At 39.6% G+C, this 23,305-nt stretch overlaps 3 protein-coding genes across 4 annotated transcripts; 2 read left to right on the plus strand and 1 right to left on the minus strand.

Annotated features, from left to right (window-relative positions):
- The first annotated feature begins 247 nt into the window (after positions 1-247).
- Positions 248-3,401, plus strand: aldoab (aldolase a, fructose-bisphosphate, b). The gene is made up of 7 exons (XM_077625241.1): positions 248-397; positions 1,145-1,263; positions 1,844-2,110; positions 2,183-2,343; positions 2,420-2,678; positions 2,771-2,970; positions 3,061-3,401. The coding sequence occupies exons 2-7, from the start codon at positions 1,152-1,154 to the stop codon at positions 3,151-3,153; spliced, it is 1,092 nt and encodes a 363-aa protein (XP_077481367.1). The 5' UTR covers positions 248-397; positions 1,145-1,151; the 3' UTR covers positions 3,154-3,401.
- A 1,628-nt stretch (positions 3,402-5,029) lies between these two features.
- Positions 5,030-7,871, minus strand: LOC144092447 (chymotrypsin-like protease CTRL-1). The gene is made up of 5 exons (XM_077625242.1): positions 7,802-7,871; positions 6,832-7,105; positions 6,097-6,365; positions 5,694-5,842; positions 5,030-5,625 (listed from the first exon to the last, which is right to left on the minus strand). The coding sequence occupies exons 1-5, from the start codon at positions 7,854-7,856 to the stop codon at positions 5,323-5,325; spliced, it is 1,050 nt and encodes a 349-aa protein (XP_077481368.1). The 5' UTR covers positions 7,857-7,871; the 3' UTR covers positions 5,030-5,322.
- A 3,890-nt stretch (positions 7,872-11,761) lies between these two features.
- On the plus strand, positions 11,762-22,949 carry LOC144092444 (uncharacterized). Of its 2 annotated transcripts, none has more exons than XM_077625237.1 (13): positions 11,762-12,000; positions 13,940-14,254; positions 14,686-14,979; positions 16,236-16,541; positions 16,774-16,884; positions 18,190-18,351; positions 19,295-19,609; positions 20,129-20,179; positions 20,275-20,529; positions 20,605-20,949; positions 21,469-21,732; positions 22,252-22,557; positions 22,648-22,949. In XM_077625237.1, exons 1-13 carry the CDS (start codon positions 11,949-11,951, stop codon positions 22,674-22,676), a joined length of 2,805 nt encoding a protein of 934 aa, XP_077481363.1. In that variant the 5' UTR covers positions 11,762-11,948; the 3' UTR covers positions 22,677-22,949. The 2 variants fall into 2 exon arrangements, with proteins under 2 accessions (XP_077481363.1, XP_077481365.1); XM_077625239.1 differs by having other exon boundaries at positions 11,766-12,000; positions 19,379-19,609.
- The last annotated feature ends 356 nt before the right edge of the window (positions 22,950-23,305 follow it).

The following is a 23,305-nucleotide window of genomic DNA, read 5'->3' on the forward strand; positions in this document are numbered from 1 at the left end:
CATTTTTGGTACAAATATCATTTATGATTAATGGTTGCTAAGATAATGATTTCCCCCAAAATATTGATGAGGATGTTCATACAAAAATATATATTTTTTATTTTTTAAATCCTGTTCTCATGCTGTTTTCCTCATTCTCTTGCGGTTTGCACTCCACAGACCGACCATTTGCCCTTTGGCTGGCCCGCCGCCACCGCCATACTCCAGCCTGAGACGCTCTGAATGTCACGAGCCATCTCTGGTTGCGTCCTGTTCTTTTTATAGCCGTGCAGCTGAAATGTGAAGGGTCACAAAGAGAGGATAAATACAAGAGCCAGCCAGCCTGGAGGGTGTCGCAGACGAAGGCCACTTCTCTACCTCCCTCTCACTTCTCCCAGCTCTCCTTCTAAACTCAAAGGTAAAAGGCCAACCCTGCCATTAGCCTTAGTCACTTTTCTGTATTTTGTGTACATTACAAGCATGGTGTGTATACCTATATTTTGCAATATCATAAAAATATAGCATATAGGCCATTTTAAATGGAAAAAGTCTGCACTCCAGAGAACCTTTTTGTTATTTGTTTTTTTTTCTGTTGTTTTTATCTTTGATTATGGGGGGCCTTGTTTTTACTTTGCCTTCTTTTTGTGCTTAAATCACTTGAAGTGTGAAGGGGTTTTATTAAATGCCTTTTAATTGATCTGAAATGTCAGTCAATATGTACGATGACTATTAATATTTAACTAGAATCATGTCATTTAAGGCAAAAAAAGATATCTTAAAAGGATTCTTAAGTCTTTCTGAAATTTTAAACTATAATTCATTATTCATTTTGTGTATTTTAATTGCTCTCCCCTTGACTGTAGTTATTTTGCTCAAACCTGAAAAAATATCATTGTTTTTGTGTCGTGTGGTTGCATGCATACTTTCACATAACACCCGTTGACAAAGTTAGCGAACAGGAAGTGCCACGCTGGGTATATTTAGTTCACTCTAGTGTTGTCAGGGGGAGTGAAAAGGTCAGGGATAAGAGGGTAGAAAATGGAATAGGTCAGGGACATGCTTGTTCTAGTCACACATACACCAGTAGTATAAGATTGAAGGGGGGGTTTGTCTTCCGTAACTTGTGCTACCTTCCCAAAAATTTCTTTCTCCTCTCACTGAACAGAGTCAAGATGCCTCACTCATTTCCTTTCCTCACTCCTGAGCAGAAGAAGGAGCTCAGCGACATTGCTCACAAGATCGTCGCTCCCGGCAAGGGAATCCTTGCTGCAGATGAGTCCACCGGTAAAGATTGCCATTGCGCTGTAAATTCTTCACAATTCTTTTTTTAACAGTTTGCACAGGTCTATAGATACCTTTTTAATCCCAGTAAAAATACATTCAGTATATGCTACTTAACCACTGTTTTTTTTTCAATTATCTACATAAAATCTAACAGGAATAAAATAAATTTCATAGCTTTAAAATTTGAAACACCAGATATGCTTGTGAATCCAAAGATCACATAGTGCATTTATTTGCTTCATTAGAATCAAGTGTATCCCTACAGTTGATGGCAGATGTCAGTTCTATATTTACATGATTTTTATTAAATTAAAGCGCACTGACCAAACTAAAATAGACCGTTTGAAAAATATTGAACAGTAAAGAAAAAATGCAGAGACAAAGACTTGAATGGTTTATTTATTCAAAATAGTTGACGGGAGACAGCATGAAACTATGACTGTAATATGTCATTTTACGGTGTTACATGCAAATTATCCTCATCTTTAAGCCGCTCCAGTTTATTTCTATTTTTTCTCGCAAACTTAAACAAGGTTCCATGTGCGACTGTCTTCATCCAATTCCCCGCTATGCTCTTCAGGTAGCGTTGCCAAGCGCTTCCAGAGCATCAATGCTGAGAACACTGAGGAGAACAGGAGGCTGTACCGCCAGCTTCTCTTCACCGCCGACGACCGCGCCGCACCATGCATCGGTGGCGTCATTCTCTTCCACGAGACCATGTACCAGAAGTCCGACAGTGGCGTGCTCTTCCCCCAACACCTCAAGCAGAGAAACATGGTGGTGGGCATCAAGGTCGACAAAGGCGTCGTCCCTCTGGCCGGAACTAACGGCGAGACGACCACTCAGGGTGAGCCAGGAGAGAATTTGGACTCTCTCAGACCTTTTTTTAAATTAACTTTATCTATCTTGTTTGCTCCAGGTCTCGACGGACTGTACGAGCGCTGCGCTCAGTACAAGAAGGACGGCGCCGACTTTGCCAAGTGGCGTTGCGTGCTGAAGATCACCCCCACCACTCCCTCAAGACTGGCAATCGTTGAGAACGCCAACGTTCTGGCCCGCTATGCCAGCATCTGCCAGATGGTAAGACGGGAGCTCGCTCAACTAGCTTTACGAGAGAACTCTTGACGTCTCGTGACGCTCCCCCCGCCTTCCTCAGCACGGCATCGTGCCCATCGTGGAGCCCGAGATCCTCCCCGATGGCGACCATGACCTGAAGCGCTGCCAGTACGTGACCGAGAAGGTCCTGGCTGCCGTTTACAAGGCTCTGTCCGACCACCACGTGTACCTGGAGGGCACTCTGCTCAAGCCCAACATGGTCACCGCCGGCCACTCCTGCTCCATGAAGTTCAGCAACCAGGAGATCGCCATGGCCACCGTCACTGCCCTCCGCCGTACCGTGCCCCCCGCAGTCCCCGGTGCGTCAAGCCTCCACCTCCTCAGCAACGGATTTGACGAACACGTGCGCTCAGATAGTTGTCATTTTTCCTTTTCTCCTTCTTTTGTTCAGGCATCACCTTCTTGTCCGGTGGTCAGAGCGAGGAGGAGGCCTCGGTCAACCTCAACGCCATGAACCAGTGCCCTCTGCACAGGCCGTGGGCGCTGACCTTCTCCTACGGACGTGCCCTGCAGGCGTCTGCCCTCAAGGCCTGGGGAGGCAAGAAGGAGAATGGAAAAGCTTGCCAGGAGGAGTTTATCAAGAGAGCTCTGGTACGTAAATGTTCCCAATGAAAGGCAAAAGGCATTTTAGCACGTCTAAGCTTGCTTAATTGTAGATTATTCTCCTGTTTTTCCTTTCAGGCCAACAGTCAGGCATGCCAGGGTAAATACGCTTCCAGCGGAGCCAGCACTGCCGGTGGAGAGTCTCTGTTCGTGGCCAATCACGCTTATTAAAAATCAGCACATCGCCACCTTCACCTTCCCACGAAATTGCACCAGTCTCATGACTCGTTTGTCACCTCCCTGTTCATATGAAGCCTCTCGGTTGAAAATGAGAGTGGTAAAACTCCTCCCTTTGGTTGCTTGACCTTGGGCCGATTCACACCTCTTCTCAGGTGATTATTCCCACACTGTTTATACTCAAGTTGTATGACTTTTCATTGGATTTATACTGGTTCAATGAAATAAAGTGTTTACCCTTCTACAGTGTTGCGTTCTCTCTAGAATAATCAATCCCTTGATGCCTGAATTTACATGCGGAGATGATGAATCATGACAATCAGTAGTAAATGTCCAATCCGTTTGAAGTGGGAGTTTGGCAGCCAATTAACAAATGTTCATTCGTGGCTACCCCTTTGACTTTGCACCATCAATGGCGGGCAAAGAGTTAACATTCATTCATTTTCTGAACCGCTTATCATCACACGGGGGTGCTGGAGCCTATTCCAGGCAACTATGGACATCAGACCCTGAATTGGTGGCCAGCCAATAACCGCAGAGTTAACAAATTTACATAAAGCATTGGTGGAATGCATTGTTTCATGAAAAAAATATAAATGGAGAGAATTAATTAACGTCCTTTATAAGAATTATTTAAAAATTTAATTTGCTGCGTTTTCTGGACCAGTTTAGTTTACTCAAAGGTTCTACAGGCTGAAGTTTATTTGTAGGCTACTTGCTGTCATCTAGTGGTAAACTGTGTATAATTGTCTTGTGTGGTATACGTACTAGTACACTGTGGTATTTAAATACTACTTCGGACAGATGATGATATTTAGTTACGTGGTCTACAATTTGCGTGAGAGAGTAACAAAAATGTGTACTTAAATCCCAGTTTTATGTTGAAATTTCCCGTTACAATTTTGGTTCCATTTCAACAATCACTGTAAAAACATGCATTACCAAATAGTATATTTCATATCAATTTCTCCCTTTAAAGCAAACTCTGGTGATTGGCTCTTTCTGCTCACATGGCATTTTGCACCAGGACTCAATTATCAACTAAATTGGAGACTCACGTGTCTTTTCTGGCTTGGAAATGCAGCAAAAAACTTACGGACACAATATTGTCATTGTTTTCTGGTAGTCAACGTGCAGATGTCAAAACAGTGTGCAGGTATGTTACAAATTCTGTGCATGCATTCCTTATACTGCAATCAATCAAAGTAGTACTTTCTTCAAGGTTGCAGGTGCCCCTTTTTGTGGTTCTGTAAATCAAGATTTTTTTCATAGTTTCCAGCCAAGGTAGGCCAATCCCAATAGTAGACCTCCCTGACTACTCATATTCTCCAAATTATGCAATTTCTAAATATGGCTGAAATATTTCAAATACTATTGGCGACCATTTGAGAGTATTCTATACAAATGACACTTTAATATTTCAACTGAGGTAAATATGACTTGCACAAAGACAAACTGGTTTTAATCTGGTTGAACTGTTTTCCTATGACAACAACAGCACAATACAAAAACAAGTATTTTGCCGTGGCCGAAAATTTGCATAACCAGTGTGTCCAGGAAATATCTAAGAGTGCACCTGCTCCGCACCTCGATTTATTTTTATCTTTTTAATTGGATCCTTTTTTTTATGTGGCATTGTTTAGATGATGACTGATTAAAAAATGTGATGGCAGTTTAAAATGAGTGTTGTAATACTATTTTACCATTGGATACTGCTTTGAGTTAGTATTCACATTACTTTAAGAAATTGGCCAAAGATATTACAGGCGTTGTATATTAAATTTCAAAGTAGTTTCTATCTGAAAGCTAATCTAATTTGTAGTTTAATCATTTAAGCATTTTTATGCAATGACAATGAATTCCATACAAATGAGGGCTTTCATTTTTTATTAATGACTTGATCTTCACTTCAAGACAAGTAACCATCTTTAATATGTCTAAAAATATTGGATTCATAAAATGTTATACATGATGAAGTCCATGCTGGTTATGGATTAAATAAGACCGTATCCACTTTGACAGTGTTTTTACAATCAACGGTAAAATTCACGTAGTTTATGTTGCTCGGTGGAATAGAATCATTCGATCAGAACCTTATTGAAAGAAATCAAAATGAATGTGATTCGTAGAGAATATATATTAAAATTTGTCACATGGCGGCAGTCACAAAGCCTGAATGAGCAGCACCACAAGCAAGAGGCTAAGACTGGAAAGAAGTCCCGCGGATGCGCTGTCATCTATGAACGGACATACAAAGTTGTCATCCTGGTCGTTGCCGGTCGCAGTGAATGCCACAAAACTAATGTCGGCCCCCGCCACTTGCGTTGTAATCCAGTCCTGGAAATAGGACACGCGAGCAAACACCTCAGGGAAGCCGTCAGTGGCGCAGGGGACTCCGAAACTGGCCAGGCCTGCCTGGATCCAGACGGAACCTTGTTTACATTGCAGGGGACCGCCCGAATCACCCTGAAAAGACATAGATGTTACATATTTTGACATGAAGATGCAACGACCCAATAATTTGAAACACAAACCTGGCAAATTCCTTTCCCCTCCTGACCAGCGCATATCATATTCCTGTTGACGTCGATGTTGTCCACAAAGAGGTAGCTGCAGCCGCATTGGTTGTTTCCGATGACTGGAATCTCAACTTCTTGGAGTCTTTCAAAGGCCACACTTGGCTCTGCAGGAAAAGTGGGACATTTTTATCAAATCGACGGGACTGCATCATCAACACTGTATCCTTAAATCATTCCCCACTATTAAATTTAAATTAAAAAAAAAAAGATTTAACTTTCAGAGCTTAAATGCACTCTGGCCTTTAGTAGAAACCAATTCTTCAATGTTTCAGCTTTTTATTTTTACAGCTTCTACAAGAAGCTGATTGGGAACATTTATGATATTTGTTGGTTGAGGGGTGGGGGGCAAAATACTTACCATCGGCCCCCAGTCTGCCCCAGCCGCTGCCCCAGCACATGGTGCCGTTGTTGAATTGACTGGTGTTGCTTGCCATGCAAATGGGCCGGATGTAGTTGGTATAAGTGAGGGGGCTGCTCAGCTTCATGAGGGCTATGTCGTTGTTAAAGGTCGTGTCGTTGTAGTTGGGATGGACAATGATCTGGGCCAAAGTCCGGTTGACCTCGTTGGGACTGGTGGTGCTCTGATTCAGTTTTCCGAAGAAGAGGCGCCAAGGTCCAAACTCGGTGCTAAGTGAAAAATAGGAGTGTGGCTTTTGTTATTACCGCAATTAATTGCCAAAATAAAAATAAAAATTATTTCGCCTTAATATGTTGCTTGGGGTTATCAGAACGGGAATGGAAAAGCATATCCGCAAAATCCGGTGAGTCCGATTCAAACCTGGGTGAATCCAAATGATATAATAATCTAACATTGTACATGTGATATCCTCATTCACTCCTCGTGTGTCTCGGATATTGTAGTGGCCACCTAACAACTGTCATGCTTGACAATAGCCCGTGACACACCCCTCCTATATGAATACAGGGTGTGTGATGGTTATATTGGATAATATCCAATATCAGCTATGTCTTATCTTTTTGTAGTGAACATTAGCCAATTCATGTTGAACACATTGGCAATCTTTAAAAATGGGTTAACCCTTAAACTCATTAAGACAAGGGTGGGTCTCCCATGCAGGTTTTTATCATTTACCTTAGAATGCAGTGGGCCGCCGTGAGCACCCATTCCGTATTGATCACAGTCCCCCCACAAATGTGACTGCCATTGAAGTGCATGCTGACTTGCCAAGGCCAGCTGCCCTCCGGGGCATCGTCACCTCCGACGATCCTAGAGTTTAATGGCGCCATTCCACAGGGCACTGTGGGGGAGAGTGAACAAAGTTTTAACTCACCGCTATAGTGTGATAGTGCATTGAAGTTACGGTGATGAAACATATTGGAAGACCTACCTTGAGCTTTCACACCATCTATAGAAAAGAGATTAGAAATATAAGTATATATTTTTTTTTTCATCTCACTCACATTTTTAAAACCATTAACAGTTAAGGCATTCACATACCTGTCAACTTCTGCCGATAACTGCCCTTATAAATGATTATTGATTCCCCTTACAAACCCCCAGAAAACCTTACAAACACCGTACGACTCGTACGGTGTTTGTAAGGTTTTTTGGGGTTTGTAAGGGGAATCAATAATCATTTATAAGGGCAGTTTTCGGCAGAGGTTGACAGGTATGCATTCGCGACAATTTCTAAAAAGGATAATACTAGAATTGCCTGAGTCATAATTAACCATCTGTCATACGAATAAATAACTGATGATCAAGTTGGGGTATAAAATACACAGTGTGAATTGTTAATTGAGACCAATATGGATAGTCGTCCTTGAGCCTGAACCAAAAACAAAAATTTGCTCATTTAACGACAGTCAAAATGTTTTTAATAACATCCTGGGATTTCGAACAAAAATATTAGCATAATATAGAAAAGCAAATAATGCTCTGTTTTTCTACAAAAATGTTAAATACAAACTTAACATCCCCTGGCTCTTTGTTTAATACAATATATCCAAGGAAACTGTAGCCTGACAATTAAACAACACAGAAATAGACACCACCAACATGTAATATGAGAGGAAAGAAAAAGTTGAGTTGAGCACCATACCTTGGGTTGTGAATAATATACCCAAAAAGAGAGTCAATGTTGTCTGCATCATCATGTTCAAGTACAGGAGTACGCTCGCTCCTTATGTTGTTGGCGTGCCTATTTATACTGTAACCACTCCTATAAAACCAGTTTTTCTATTGCTCGCGTTCCAGCTGCATGCAATATTTGTGCTAGCCACAAAAGAAGTGAAGGTATCTTATCTAGAGAGACTGTGTTTGTCCAGTGATGCATTTATGACAAGTAATCGGATTTCTTTTGCCCAACGTTGGAATGTGCTCCTACTGGTCTTGATAGTCTGCAATGAATAGGAATGGAGCAATATGAACGTTGACCATGGTGAATTGTGATTTTATTTTCTCAAGACATTTCCTGGATAGTTTGTTACTTGTATAAATGGGCATAAACAGGACATTTTATGATTACCAATATACCTGTTAAGATTGTTTTTGATCTTTTGATCTTCAAAAAAATTATTTTTTTAAGCATTTCTAATTCTTATTCTAATCTATCAGCCTCTTTCCCCTCTTCCACTATTCCGATTGATGCTAGTTTTGAAATATGTATAAGGAAGAGCCAATATTGAGTAATAGAAGGGAAACTTCTTCTTTGTAGACAAAATTTTATGGTCAATAAAAAGCAACAAGGAGCAACTCTAGTGTAGCGTAGAAGATGAGAGCAGAGTGATTATATGTTAGCAGCTCCCGGGCCTTGCAACGTCATAATTCATTTTGAACACGCACATGTTCCGTGTGCACGAGGCACGCGGAAAACGTGAATGAAGTGTGTGCGATCAATTAACTTGACCTTTGCATAAATATGAATAGATATACAGCACACAATATTGTATAAATGGGAATATAGTACTTTTCCTATATGAAGCAATATATTATGTTTTCTGAAGACTTGGTTTTATAATAATTCATTTTAATTGGTTTATGTAAGTTACTTCATGTTTCTGGTGCTTAAACATTTATCGTGCAGAAATAAATACTAAAGACATCATCAATTATTTCACTCATTATAGTAGAGTTTAAAAATAAATAAGTAAAGGAGCTCACATGGTGTTGTATTTAGATTGTAGTTTGTCGTTGACCCCTATATCATTCACTGCCAATCTAGTCTATATGTTTAGTATTCACAGAGTATGTGTTGTGATACTTAGCAAAGGAAAAATATATACGTATATATATATTAAAACATAATCCACTATGGTCGTTAATGCCAACCATAGAGTAAATCGCACCATATTGAGTCCTTTTAAGTTTGCTTAAAGCCAGGAACAACAATTTGGATTTGTACGCAACATTATATAAAATTGAGGTAATTAAACAACACTTGCATATTACAATATTTACACAGGGCAAATAAATCAAAGGCACATGGGTGTGTGCGCTTGGTCAATTCTTTTCAATTGGGATAATAATATTTGTTAGCTTTGCAGGAGGAAGTCTTTGTTAACAATTTGATTCAACTTTATGAACAAAAAAAATCTATAAATAAAAAAAACACGCAAAAAATGGCTATGCTAGTTAAAGTTTTTATTAGACACCATAATGTATATTGAGTATATTATAAAAATGTATAGTAATGCTGCTCAAATTGAATTTAATTGCGCAAACAGTGTAAACGACAAACATACAATGGCAGTCTGGAGTTGAATTGGATGAAAAGAATTGGACACCGCCCTCGGAAAAGTGAGGTGTGGTGAGATAAATCTAAGAGAAGTGGACTGGCACCCCCCCACCCTCACACCCCTCCTCTTTAACCTGGTCCATGGATTTAATATTAAAAGGTCTGCCGGGCAGACATTCAATGTAATCATTACCTGTTGGTTTGAATTTATTACAGGATTGTTCAGCCACCATTATAAAATGCTGTGTTCAAACACATCATTAATTTGTGAAATTAATTCTCCCATGCATCACATTGACTCCCCACATGCTGGTGATTTATTTACTGGTTATACGTCAGGGGCACAACTAAGAGGGCCTGATGGGGCGGCAGGCCCCAGGGGGTTTAGGGGCCTGCTTTGGGTAAGGGTAACCTATGGATGTTTATTGGTGTCACTGACCTGAAGGACACAAATCAGGCGTGTTTGGCAGTAAATGTTAAATTGTTGATGCAGTCCTTGAACGGTGAGTGGACTGTAAAGTGAAAGACCATCTGCCCTGCTGATGTAATATGTGTGTCCACCAGTTGAGGGTGACAGGTCTCAGAATGTTTGTCGCTATGAATGTTCAGTCAGTCCAGTAAAAAGCCTTTCTGTGCTGTGGTTCTTTTTCATAGTCCTAAAACTCCCAAACCATTTGATGATTGGATATCATGTCAGCCTGTTCACTTATTTCTGGAAATGGCATGATGCATATTGATATGACTATGATTCATTCCTTCACTTTCACGGTTCAACCAGCCTGACATAAATGTTTTGGAATGTAGGCAACACCAATTGGATGACTGACAAGCAAAGAAGAGCCCAGTATACCATTTTTTTTTAAATTATTGTTTTATTTGTGGTTCTTCTGTTCACAAAACACTTGCATTTGTCTATTGTACTTTTATCAACAAAAAAGACTCCTATTTATTCTCCCTTGCAATTCTCCTACAGGAAAAGGTCAAATATTTTCCAAAGTTGGCACTAATTCAATTGTTGAAGTTTACCTTTCCTTACCGTTGTTTACGGTCAACTTTTTCAAGTGTCCCAAATAGGCGCAAATAGCCGGCACATGAAGGTCATGACAAGATCTTGACAAGAATCAAATGGCACTTTATCAGTTCCCCTCCAATGGCTTGTGTGCCTGTTGACTCACTATCGGGCATTTAACCCGATGAAAGGGAGAAGAGAAAACATAACATTGCATCACAGCCTTCCTCGCATGCGAGCACGATTCCACGAAGACAAACGGGCGAGTAGAACACAAGTGGCACTTGACATTCCTCTAAAGTTTGCCCCTTTGAAGCAAAGTGGAGCAATTGAAAGCAAAGCTGTCACTCAGAACACGTCCAAAACCAGACGCGTGTCCCGGCTAATTCAAGTCCCAATGACTTTTAGGAATTTCCCACATCTGCGGATGTTAGTTTTTAAATGCCTAAGGATATTAATATCAAACTTGAAGCCCAGGGCCGAGATCTGGCCCTCCGCCTAGTTTTATGTGTCCAGTTAAAACAAAACTTTTGCATTGACTTCATGTTCCTTGCTAAAGTAAAAGACAACTAAACTAAACAACAAAAACATTTTTCATCATTTTTTTTTTCAAAATACACAGCAGTTATAGTTTGAAAACCAGGCATTAGTACAAGAAAAAAATACAATTAAGGTATTTTGAACCAAAAAAGTGACTTAATTCAACTCACACCTGTACAAACAGTGTATTTTTTTAATTTAAATCATTTTTATTCCTAATTTTTTTCCTCCCTTTTTATTGTTGCTAATAGAAAAATAAAATTAAGGCATTTTGGACCAAAAAAGTGACTTCATTCAACTCACCTGTACAAACAGTGTATTTTTTTTATTCAAATCATTTTTATTCCTAATTTTTCCCCCCTTTTTTATTGTTGCTAATAAACCTCATCTCCACACTTCAACCCAGTTGTTGGCAATCCTCATTCCCCGCAACAAAGATGTGTTTAACACCCGTGCTCTATACAAGTGGAGGTCATATAGCGTTAAATTCAATAAACATTGTATATACATCATTAAAAAAAAATCCCCAGGCTTTAAACTCATTACAGTAGTTATCCAACACATAAGGGAATGCCTCTCTCTCATTTTGATCCAAATGTAACCGCAGATACAAAGGAGTTGCAGTCTCGCAAGAGTGTTTGCCCACATAAGCTCAGCAGGATTACGTTTTGTTCCTGGCAACACAGCACCAATGTAAAGTGGGCCCAAAACCTTGGCCGGACGCCTTTTTGAATTTTAAGTGAGCCCTTTTTTTGCTCTGGAAGTGTCCCTGCACATCCCAACTTCTCTGCGCTGTATCACTCCACCAGGAGAAAATATATATACCTACCCATATCCCAGGCCTCCTTTTTTCTCGCCCGGGGGAAGATATTTCTCATCAAGCCCACCCCTTAACTTAACGGCGCTATATAAGACAGCAAGAGGACCTGATGATAAGAAGCTGTTCTCAAGATTAGTTTGGCCATGCAGTGTAAAGTCCTCGTCTGTGTGGTCTTGGTGCACCTCATAAACAATGGTGAGTATTATGTCCTCACACAAAGGCTGCGTTGTTGCTTTAATGATTTCACTTGACTGTACCGTATACCACGAATGTGACCAGGTAACTTAAACACAGTGAAGAACGAGTTTTCAGAAAAGGTGGCATGTTTAATGCTTATTCTCTTGCAGATGTTTATTTAAGAGTTAGAAAGGGTGCAATGAGGCTTTTACGCATTGAATGAATGACTAATGTGTTCCGATCAGGCTTTAAATTTAAACCTGGTCTCTTATTTGGAAGGTTTTGGATTAATAATGGTTTAGGAAATTAGACATTGTAATATTGGGGGAAAAATATAAGTGCTGCTCACTTATAGTTGTCGATATAGTATGCTTGCTACTTTAGTAATATTTGATCGCAATTTTGATTTAAGCAAACTCTTGGTTAAAAATCTGTTTTTGTTGCTAATATTCTGTTTCTGTAATTGTAGCTGTGACAATTATGTATCCGTTTATTATTTATTTATAACGTTAAACAACATATAGATCAGGATTTTCATTTTTTTGTGGTTTTGCTAAATTTATGCAGTCCTGTTTACTTTGACAGCATAAACTTGAACAAACTGCTTTATTTGTGTTTTTGTGGGTCACTATCTGCCAAAAATGCTTGTTGTAAATTGAGTTGAATTCACCACCATATAATTTACACACAATTATAGCAGGAACAAATAAATCCACTGAATAACAGCTCTTATCTTTACAAATTCCCATGTTGTATCTACTTGTATTTCAAGGCAGCACTTTACAAGGTCACATAATGTACAAACTGCGACAATGAAGTGTTTTATAGTGATTATGTTGATGTGGTTTGACTGGTAAATGACTCTAATTATGTGACTAAGACACATTTGAAGACATTCAAAGAATCCCTTTCATTGTTGATACTCTACTAGTAAATATAATTGTTCCTACACAACCAAACAGTCATTTAACTCTCAGCTTACATTGGCAAGCAATTAGGTCACGAGAATTATAAACTTTTCCACTGCACGCTTTTATATTTGCTGTCAGGTTTTTATTGTGCGAGCTAGTTACTTATTAAACGCATTGTCATGAAGAGTTGAGTAAATAGTTTTTCATCCACTCAAGAATGGGCACTTGAACCAGTGACTTATGAGCATGTGTGAAAAGCAGTTAACAAAAGAACTCACTTGAGAAATTTGCCCTATCAAGTTCATCAAGTGTTTAAATAAACACTCTTTTATGTTTTCGCACCGCTTTGTTTATGTTCATTCATTTACATTTACACAAGGTCCAATACTTATACAAAGATAACAATGTTGAGTGTTTTAGAAGTGTAAATAATAAGTTTTTGCTTATTATTTTTATTGTATTTTGAATTGTCGTGGAAGATAATTTCAATAGAATGAGGTGTTTCCACTCTATACTTGATTAATGAGATGGGATTATTTTCAAGAGCAATTTTTATATGTTCTTGTTCATGTAGATCACATGTGTCAAAGTAGCAGCCCGGGGGCCAAATCTGGCCCGCCGCATCATTTTGTGTGGCCCGGGAAAGTAAATCATGAGTGCCGACTTTCTGTTTTAGGATCAAATTAAAATGAAGAGTATAGATGTATATTAAATTTACTGATTTTCCCCCTTTTAAATCAATAATTGTAATTTTTTAAATCAATTTTTCTGTGTTTTTAGTTAAAAAAACATTTTATAAAATCTAAAAATATATTTAAAAAAGCTAAAATATACAATGTTTTAGATCTATAAAAGAACTGAATATTCGGGGCTTTTAATCCATTTATTTAAAAAAATGTAATAAACTGCCATTGCCAACATAACCCTATGCAAACCTAAATTTAAAAAAAAACGCTTCAAAATCTGATTTTCCAGAAAGCATTCTGCTAACCATTTGCTTCATTTGACCCAAAATGTTTTCAACTTGTCCACAGCGTCCTCCACAGTGTCCTCCACTGTCATAGAAGCCCAAGTGAATACAAATGTCAGCCTTCCTTGCAACGTGACACTGAAGTTGGAGCAAGTGGAAGAGAATCTGTTGGAAGTGGACTGGGTGAGCAACGGCACAAGCGTGGCCTCGTTCAAGAATGTGACCGCGCAGATAAAAGATGGCTTCTTTTGGAACGTCGACCATTTCCTCAATGGGGATTTTTCAGTGAGCGTCCTCGCTGTCGGGCTGAGCGTGCAGGGAGTGTACGAATGCACAGTCCGCTACAACTCCGAAAAGCTGCACTCCACCAATGTTACACTCAACGTCATTGGTAGGCTGAAAGTTTTCATTTATTCATTTATTTTTATTAACCAAGTGGTTAACGTGTCCACCTCGCAGTTCTGAGATCGAGGGTTCAATCCCCGGGAAGTCAAGACCATCTTGTGCGGAGTTTATATCTTTTCCCCATGCCTTCGTGGGTTTTCGCCGGGTACTCTGGTTTTCTGCCAAGTCCCAGAAATTTGCCTAGTAACAGATTGAGCACTAAAATTTAGAGGCTAAATTGTCCTTTAGTGTTGATTTTTTTGAAAAGGTTTGGACACCCCTGCTCTATTTGAATAGCCACGTGCCTAGTTTATGAAAGGGTTTTCACAATTATTTTAATGAAGTTTCTTTTAGTACCATATATCTGTTGTAAACGCACAGTAACATTTTATTCTTTTCTTTTCTATCCATTTGCATACTTGATTTTCTCTGGCAAAGCTCCCCCATTCGTGTCCGTGCCGCCCCAATGGCTGATTTTGGGGGCCGAGAGCCAGCTTGAATGCCATGCGGATGACTTCTACCCTCCACCTGTGGCATTCACCTGGACCCGAGATGGCAAGGTCATTTATTCCACCAACCAGCTTGATGGGGAGAAGACCCCCGATGGCTTCTACAGCGCCATCGCCAATCTCACCTACTACCCAAGTCGAGGGGACCAGAATGTGACTTTTGGCTGCAAAGTGAACCACAGTGGGAAAATTCAAGAACTCCATTTTCTACTCAACATCACCTGTAAGTTAAATGTTTGATTTGGGGCGCTAGGGTTGCCAAAACTGATTATATTTAATGGTCGACTAATCGCGGATCATTTTGTCCATTAGTTGACTAAGCGGATAGAGAATACTAGAAAATATTATTTATATAATTTTTTCTTCTCCTAAAGTAAATCAAAACATAATCCATAAAATGAAGTGATAATACATGTATGGATGCTAAAACTTGTTTGTATGATTACATTTAGAAAATTATATGACTATTAATGTGTGATCGATGTTGTCGATTAATTTAATGAACTTTTTTTTTTATGCTGATTAGTCAGTCCTACCAAAAACATGAATTCTACTATATAGTCAAAATAATATATTTTGGTGGTCTTTGAAAGAGTCTGAACTTGTTGAAGTAAATCGTGACAACAAAACATGGGGGGAGAGGTAGTCCTGGCTAATTTTGAATGACATTTCTATAGCAGTTTGTGTTGTGGGTTATTTTTGCAGAAAGTGTCCAAAGAGTAGTAAATTTGAAGAGGGCACAAAGGTTAAAATAACACACAATCCTTATCATTCTGAGGTCTTAAAGATGCCAAAGACACAATAAATATATATACTATACATAACCTGAGAGGCAAGTTCCAATTCCCACCCTAAGACTGACGTAATGGAAGCGTTCACTATTTGAACTAAAGCCAATTGCAAAAAAATTTCCGTTACTGTTTTCATTTCACAGACGTGACGAGAGAGGCGCTAACCATACTTGAATCTCTCCCACAACAGAACCCGTTTAACCGTGCATGCATTTTATTTTCATTAGATGACTAGATCTCATACCTGTCAACCTCTGCCGATAACTGCCCTTATAAATGATTATTGATTCCCCTTACAAACCCCCCAAAAACCTTACAAACACCGGTACGGTGTTTGTAAGGTTTTTGGGGGGTTTGTAAGGGGAATCAATAATCATTTATAAGGGCAGTTATCGGCAGAGGTTGACAGGTATGATTCAATTCAATTTATTTGGCAAGAAAAAGCACTAGGCTAAGGGCCATGTAACAAGACACAAGAAATGTGCAACAAAACGCGAGATCTATTATGAGATCTATTACTATGAGATCTATTAGTTTTTTTATGTAACTTGCACTGGCCATCAAATCTGGATCACATCCAGGAACAATATCCCAAACTCACTGCAGTCTATTTATGTTTTCGTCTCATTTAATAAGCAAGTAAATGGCAAAAATTTGGAATTTAATGACAACAATTGTGCTCCCTCAGACATCCCAACTGTCAAAATGTCAGCCATGCGCTCTGCTTCGGCCGACAGTCCTCTCACGCTCTTCTGCCACGTGGAAAGCTTCTACCCGGAGGACATTTTGGTATCATGGCTGCAGAACGGCAGCATCCTCCCGGACCCACCCATCGCCGAGCAGAATCCCGACGGGACCTTCAGAACCGCACGTTACTTCACTTTGGACCACGAGCAGAGGAAAATGGGCGGAGAGGTGGAGTGCGTGGTGGACCAGCCCGGAGTTGCGCAATCTACCCGGGCTTCGGCATTCGTGGAAGAACTGGATCCACGTGGTGATTTCCTTTTCATTTGACATAGCGTGGGCAAATTCACAAAAGGTTATTGAAATAGACAATATAAACAAAGGAGGTGCTCAACAAAACTAAGCTGCTATCTCTACTATTCTCGTATTGTTGTTGAGGGGATTTTTATCTTAATTCCAACTTGTTTTTCTTGTTTTGCAGTACATAGCTTAGTTATGAAATATGTTGTGATTGTTTTTTTTTTGTTCTTGTTCATGCTCAGATGCGGCGCCGGTTCTCACGAAGTCTGCCAAAGCATCCGTGGCCCTCATGTGTATTTCCCTGGTGCTTGTTTTCCTCTTGTGTTTTGGATTTTCTTGGAGGCGACGTGATGGTGAGGGGTTTGTGTGAATTTTTTTATGATATAACAGTGGAAGTTCTTCCACTAAGGGCCCCAAATAGAAGAAAAAAATGTCACTCATAGACAATGCTTTTTTTAGCTATGACATCACAAAAGAAAGCTTAATAATAAATACTACAAATATACAAAATATTTTTAGAAGAGGTAAAATAAAGAAACAAAATTTAGAAAAAAACAGCTCAGGCCTTGGACATCATTGGTATTGAACATTAATTATGATGGTTTCAAAAGAATATGACATTCAAGCACTCCAAATGTATTTTGTACTCTGAATGAGATTGTAAAGTACGCATAAAGTTCATTTTAAAACATGGGTGAAAACATTTAGGAGCGTGATTTCCGTTCCAACAAGGCACTGAATTCGCCATGTTTAAAACAGCTAATAACAGAAAAAACATTTTTCTTCGTGATGATTATTACCAGCTTGACATTATTTTATGCCAACATAAATTCTGCTCATTAACGTTGCACCGATACGGCACTAAAATGCGACGTAAAGAAAATGATAAATGTCCAATTGTGCGTTTAAATGCATTCACGACTCCTAGACGTCCAATCTATTTGAGGAAGGAAGGTGTTTTCTAATTGTAAAATTTATTTATTAGGATTTTTTTTTCAATGGCAGAATGTCTCGCAACCTTTTTTTATTTATTTTATTAACCTTTTTTAAATCAGGGTAGTGTCTGATCACATATGTATGTTTTTTTTCTCGTTTAAAAGAAATAATACTTTAAAAAAATGAAACAAGAGGATATTACAACACAAAATTTGCAACAAATTGTAATTATGAGGCACTTGTTCAAGACGAATAGAGGATATCTGATAATTATGGTATTACAATTTCAAAAAATATTTCACAGGTCAACCACTTTTTAGACAGCATTATGCAAAATGAAGGGTGATGAGAACAAGTTTTGACTGCTTTATTTTTAGTTTTACCCTTTCAAGTAGTACCTTGTAATGTTGAACTACTTGTTTTAGATTTACTCGTTTTAATTGCAGTCATTTTCATTTAATTACAGTAGCAATTTAGTAAACAGCAGTAAGTCAACACACACACAAAAATCTAAATCATAACAAAACAACAAACAAACTGAAATCTGGGCCTATTTAAACAAACACAAAGGGGTAAAACCTCTAGGAACCATTACGTATACTCTTGTACAAGTGCCAATTGGTGGATAATAAATAAGTTTATTATAACTCATGGAATAACATTTCATTCATCGCCACACTAAAGCGTCATGCCGTGACTTCATTTTCTTTGCTGTCCATCAGAGAAGCAGAAATCACTAGCCGTGTCCGGAATCATCCTCCCTCCTCGCATCGTTGTGGGTCAAAAGGGCAGAGTAAGCGTGAGCATCGAAGGCCGCAGGGTGGACCGAGTCCAGACTGCCTGGTTCCTCAATGACACCCCCATCTCTGACACCTCCCTCACAGGTAGACATTACATAAAAAAGTCCCACAACACCTTAATTGTTGTTTTTAATGCTGTCCTTCCACTCTTTTTTCCAATTGAATTTGAGATATAATTCTAAATATGTACATTGTATACATAAAAAATCATTTTGGACTTCTGTTCAAAATTCAAATCCTATTTTACAATCATTTTACAGTTCATCTCATCATTGGCTCTTATTTTTCACACACATTTCCTTCTCCAGTTCAAAACAATATCCACACCTACATAGTTTTCTGGTTAGTCATCGACGTCAGAAAAATTCCCCTGCCAATCAAATGCCTCTCCTGCCATGGGAAAAAGAAAACATGTGTAATGTGTATTAATACTTACGTATTTTGAGAGTATTTTGAACCTGACATTCACCACGTGTGTAAGTGACTCCATCAATCACAAATTGCTTCTAATTTGTTTCATTTTACTGTGCTGTTTACCACCAAATTGGCATCCAGATAAAAGTCTATACAGTAATCCCTCGAATATTGTGGCTTAAACTTTCGTGGCTTCACTACATCGTGGATTTTTTTCTGGGGAAAATTTAAAAAAATAATAAATAAATAAAAAGGTGTTTAATTTTTTAATTTTAAATATCGTAATAATGTGAAAATCCACGCTGAAACACACAAGCGGAGGCCACTCCCCTGTCTTCCGCTTGCTACTAGGACTCATCAGTGGGAAAAAAAATGTAGTTATAATAGGGGTGATCCTACTTTGCGGTTTTTCATTTATCGCAGCCTGGTCAAGAGTAACCGCGATATTCGAGGGATTACTGTACACAATAACCCTTCCCGGATTAATAAAGGTTAAATAAATGTGTGTGCAATTGACAAATGTGAATATAATTATTGATTACAAATCACTGACTTGCATAATATATTTTCTCTGGCTATTCACCTTCATTCTGCTAACAACGTCCAAACGTAGGGACGTCCAGCGCCAATTTTAACTGCCTCTTTAACCCCCTAACCACCATCCATTTGCCCTACGGCCTAACTCTCACCTCCCCAGCGCCGGAAAAAGGTCCTCTGCTTCCTAACAGAGGAGAGATGGGCTACTACAAGCTACACTCGCAGGGACCCCTGTATTCGACGGGAAGTGGAGTCCAGCAGCTTGTCTCTTCGCTGACGTTCATCCCGCAGATTTCCATCCACAAGGGAGCCGTGTTTAAGTGTCAGGTGTCCTATGCGGGAAAAGACAAGATTGTGATGGAGAGAGCGTCAGAAAGGTTTACAGTTCTATGTAAGGAGTGTTATTTCAATGTATTTACATGATTAAAATGTGTTCCCTTAATACAATCTGATGTATTTAAAGTGCAGTAGTACCTCGTTTATTGCAGTTAACAGGTTCCAAGACTTTGTAGATAACCGCGATGTAGGTATAGTCTTTTGTAGTGCTCTATTAATATTATTTGGACTTTTAAAACCCTCTGTGTACTATATAATTTAGCTCCCATAGGTGGACACTATCCCCCAGTGGCCAGTGAAATACTTTCCAATCGTAACTTGTCTTTTTCCACCCCATTTTAAGTTTGTTTTATTGTTCCTACACTGTAAACTTTACAGTATATTTGGCAGCTCCCAAGCCATATGATAAATCTGCGATACACTGGGAAAAGACAAATGTATTATATAAAAAAAGACAAAAGTATTGAAAGAAAGGACTTTTCTTTAGTTTTCATTTTGTTTTGAAGGGTAAAAAATTAACACGTTCTTCATGCCAGGGTGTCAAACTGACGTTCTTTTGTTTTCACCTATTCAGCCGCACCAGAAGTATCTGAAATTCAGCTGGCAGAGACACTGAATGACCCAGGTGATGCCGGCATTTCAACAAATACAGATTAACCCCTAAAATTGGCTGGCGACCAGTCCAGGGAGACCTCAAATATTGTTTTCCACCATTTCCAGACGTTATCAGTATGACCGTGCGGGCATCCCACTTCCATCCAGATGTCATCACCTTCCGCTGGTTCTGCCAGGGTGGGGAGCTGAGCCCCGTGGCCTCCCACGCCTCGACCTCCCCTCGGCCCAATTCCGAGGGCTTCTTCACGGCCTCCAGTCAGTGCAAACTTCCCCGAGCTGAACTGGAACAGGGAGGCACCAAAGTGTGGGTCAGCGTCCATCACATAGCCCTCAAGCAGCCTGTCACTCGAGAGACGAGAGGTCAGAGTCAAGACCCCTGGCCTAAAACTCTTAAGGCTTAAATGTGAATATGACCTCCTATTTCATTCCACTTAGGCTTCATCAAGCAACCACGCGTCTCTGACATCTCATCTGCCACCTCTGCGTCGGACCAAATGCTGACGCTAGGGTGCGAGATCACAGATTTTTACCCACCCGACATTGCAGTCACCTGGATGAAAGTGAGAGGGGGCGAGCGAGACGACAGCGAGGACGAAGTGATGGACGGCGGGGAGCTGTGGGGCCCTGTGGAGATTCACCCCAGACTCTACAGGACCACGGCCACTTTGAGGACGGCCCCCAACCGAGAGAAAAGACAGAAAGGGGGCGGGATTAAGTGCAGAATTGAGCACCTTTCCCTGCAAGAACCTATCGAGAGACTTTGGAGAAATGTTGACATTGGTAAGCGTGACTCATTTGCTCTTTATTTATTCAGGGTGGCTCAGTTTCCAACTCGTTTGCTCTTTATTTATTCAGGGTGGCTCAATTTCCAATAGCATCCTAATTACTAACCAACTATTACTAACCAACTATAATGCACATGCAAGGTTTGAAATTTATGAATTATGAAACCAACAATATCAATTAGGGTCTCAATCGGAAATGCTGCTACTATATTGACTTTTTTTTTTAAGCCAAATTATTTTCACCCCTGAAAAAGAGTGTGTCAATGATTCATTCATTTTCCGGACTGCTTATCCTCACAAGTGTCGCGGGGGTACTGGAGCCTATCCCAGCCAATTGTGGGGAGTAGGCGGGGGACACCCTAAATTGGTTTCCAGGCAATTGCTAGGCAACAATTCACGCTCACACTCAAGGACAATTTATATGGAAAATAACAGCGGTTCTAAAACAGACCCCCTGTGGGACTCTAAATTCCAATCTTTTCGCTAGCTTTGGCTTTTTGTGTTGCATTCTCAGTGGCTCCAAGCATCCCTTCCTCCATTTCGGTGTGTTGGAGCAGTGAAGGAGTGGGCGTCTTCTCCCTTCTCTTGAAAGGAGGTCATCCCAAAGTCAAGTTACTGTGGACAGCGGGCGGGACCACCCTCTCCCCGCTTGAGTCCAGTGAGACAGAGGAGATCGGAGATGATGGGCAGCGGGAGCTTAAAAGTGTGTGCGCCCTCGAGCGATCCACGCAAGGGCCGCCTAGGCGGACTGACAAACGGAGGAACAGACATGCAACAAGTAACACATTTTCTAATGCCCGCAAAACTTCCTTCCCATTACATTTTATTTTTTCCATTTGAGTAAATGATTAGCTACCTCATATACACACAACTATAACTTATACTTGTGTGTGTATATACAATCTTATAATAAGATTGAATATCAATTTGCTCATAGATATCAATATTCAGTGTGAACCTTTGACCTGTTGTGCTGAACAGGAGGGGCAATTGATGGATACTTAGTTTAAGTTTAGTTAGCTCCTGCCATCTAGTGGAAGGGCCTTTAGTCACCCTGCCTATCACTAAATTTTGCTGGTCCTAGTACAGTTAGATAAAACATAAAGCTATTGTAAATGTGTATAAGTCTATGTATATGCATAATATGATATGTATTTGTGTGTGTATATATGTGTGTTTTGGTATGTAAATGTATGTGTGTATATATATGTGTGTTGGTATGTAAATGTATGAAGCAAATTACTTGTGATAGATATCCAATCCATGGTATATTCACTCTACTATATTTTCTTTACAGAGACAACAGCCGCTGTCACAGATCTGGATACAAAAGGGATAGCGTACATCGATGAGAAAGTGGAAGAAGAGGACAACAACAACAACGAGGAGAAATGTGAGGGACACAAGTTATCCGATGTGGACGAGGGTAGTGATGATGATGATGACGATGAATATGATGATCGAGATGTCGACTCCGGAGCGTTGTATATCAACAGAGTTAATTTGACAAAGGGCAGCAGGGAAAGCGAGAGAGCTCGGCTGAGAGTTCTTGTTGAGCTCACTCACCCTGCACTCAAAATTCCTGTTTACAGAAGTTGGACAGGTAAGACAAGACACATTTTTTGTTGTCTTTTGTTTTTAAAGCAAGATACTAAGCAAAGTGTTATTTTCTCTATGGCAACTTCTCTTTCAGAGCCCAACGAGGAAATGTCTTCCATGTGAAAACCATAAACGTTACAAGAAGCATTTGTCATTATATGCCACTAAAAAAATGTTATACTCCAGCTAAAAAGTAGAATGTAGTATTTGTCGTCAAGAAAAGTGTTGCTTCCACTAATGTATTTATTTATGCAATCTCATCTCCAGCTGCTTGATTTTTTTCTTTTTAAAATGTATTTTTGTACAAGTATTTTTTATGATAAAATCCCACCATGTAACACGTCATTAAAATCAGCAAATAAAATCTGACTTCGATGGGCAGAAATACCATTCTAATATTGCTTAATACTTCCTGTTTGACATTAGACTTCTCTTTTTTTGTTATATATTGATACACAGTTGAGACACTTCACAGTAGGATGTGTTCTTTTAAGTTCCTCTTGTCTAAGGACTGTGCAATATTAAAAGTGACACACACTGATGTGGTAACACACGAATGAGAATTTCATACAATATACTGTAATATAAAAATGCTAAGGACCGCTTAAAATGATGTGAGGGCCCACATCTAGCCCACCAGCCATATTTTTGGCAAACAAATCAAGCAAAATGTTTTATTTTCTCTCTAAATTGCATTTGGTCATTTTACTTTGGAGGGAATTGTTCTTGTTTACAACCTCATAATGGGCAAT

The sequence above is a fragment of the Stigmatopora argus genome, chromosome 18, assembly GCF_051989625.1.
Source record: "Stigmatopora argus isolate UIUO_Sarg chromosome 18, RoL_Sarg_1.0, whole genome shotgun sequence".
NCBI lineage: Eukaryota > Metazoa > Chordata > Actinopteri > Syngnathiformes > Syngnathidae > Stigmatopora > Stigmatopora argus.

Excerpts from the sequence above, each read along its gene's own strand:
- LOC144092444 (XM_077625237.1), top strand. The coding sequence starts at position 11,949 with ATGCAGTGTAAAGTCCTCGTCTGTGTGGTCTTGGTGCACCTCATAAAC. Across the intron at positions 16,542-16,773 it reads GGAAGAACTGGATCCACGTG|ATGCGGCGCCGGTTCTCACG; the intron begins GTGATTTCCTTT and ends GTTCATGCTCAG. Across the intron at positions 20,530-20,604 it reads TGTCACTCGAGAGACGAGAG|GCTTCATCAAGCAACCACGC; the intron begins GTCAGAGTCAAG and ends CATTCCACTTAG.
- aldoab (XM_077625241.1), top strand. The coding sequence starts at position 1,152 with ATGCCTCACTCATTTCCTTTCCTCACTCCTGAGCAGAAGAAGGAGCTC. Across the intron at positions 2,344-2,419 it reads ATGCCAGCATCTGCCAGATG|CACGGCATCGTGCCCATCGT; the intron begins GTAAGACGGGAG and ends CGCCTTCCTCAG. Across the intron at positions 2,971-3,060 it reads AGTTTATCAAGAGAGCTCTG|GCCAACAGTCAGGCATGCCA; the intron begins GTACGTAAATGT and ends TTTTCCTTTCAG.
- LOC144092447 (XM_077625242.1), bottom strand. The coding sequence starts at position 7,856 with ATGATGATGCAGACAACATTGACTCTCTTTTTGGGTATATTATTCACA. Across the intron at positions 7,106-7,801 it reads TATATTATTCACAACCCAAG|ATGGTGTGAAAGCTCAAGGT; the intron begins GTATGGTGCTCA and ends TCTTTTCTATAG. Across the intron at positions 5,843-6,096 it reads GGGCAGACTGGGGGCCGATG|AGCCAAGTGTGGCCTTTGAA; the intron begins GTAAGTATTTTG and ends CTTTTCCTGCAG.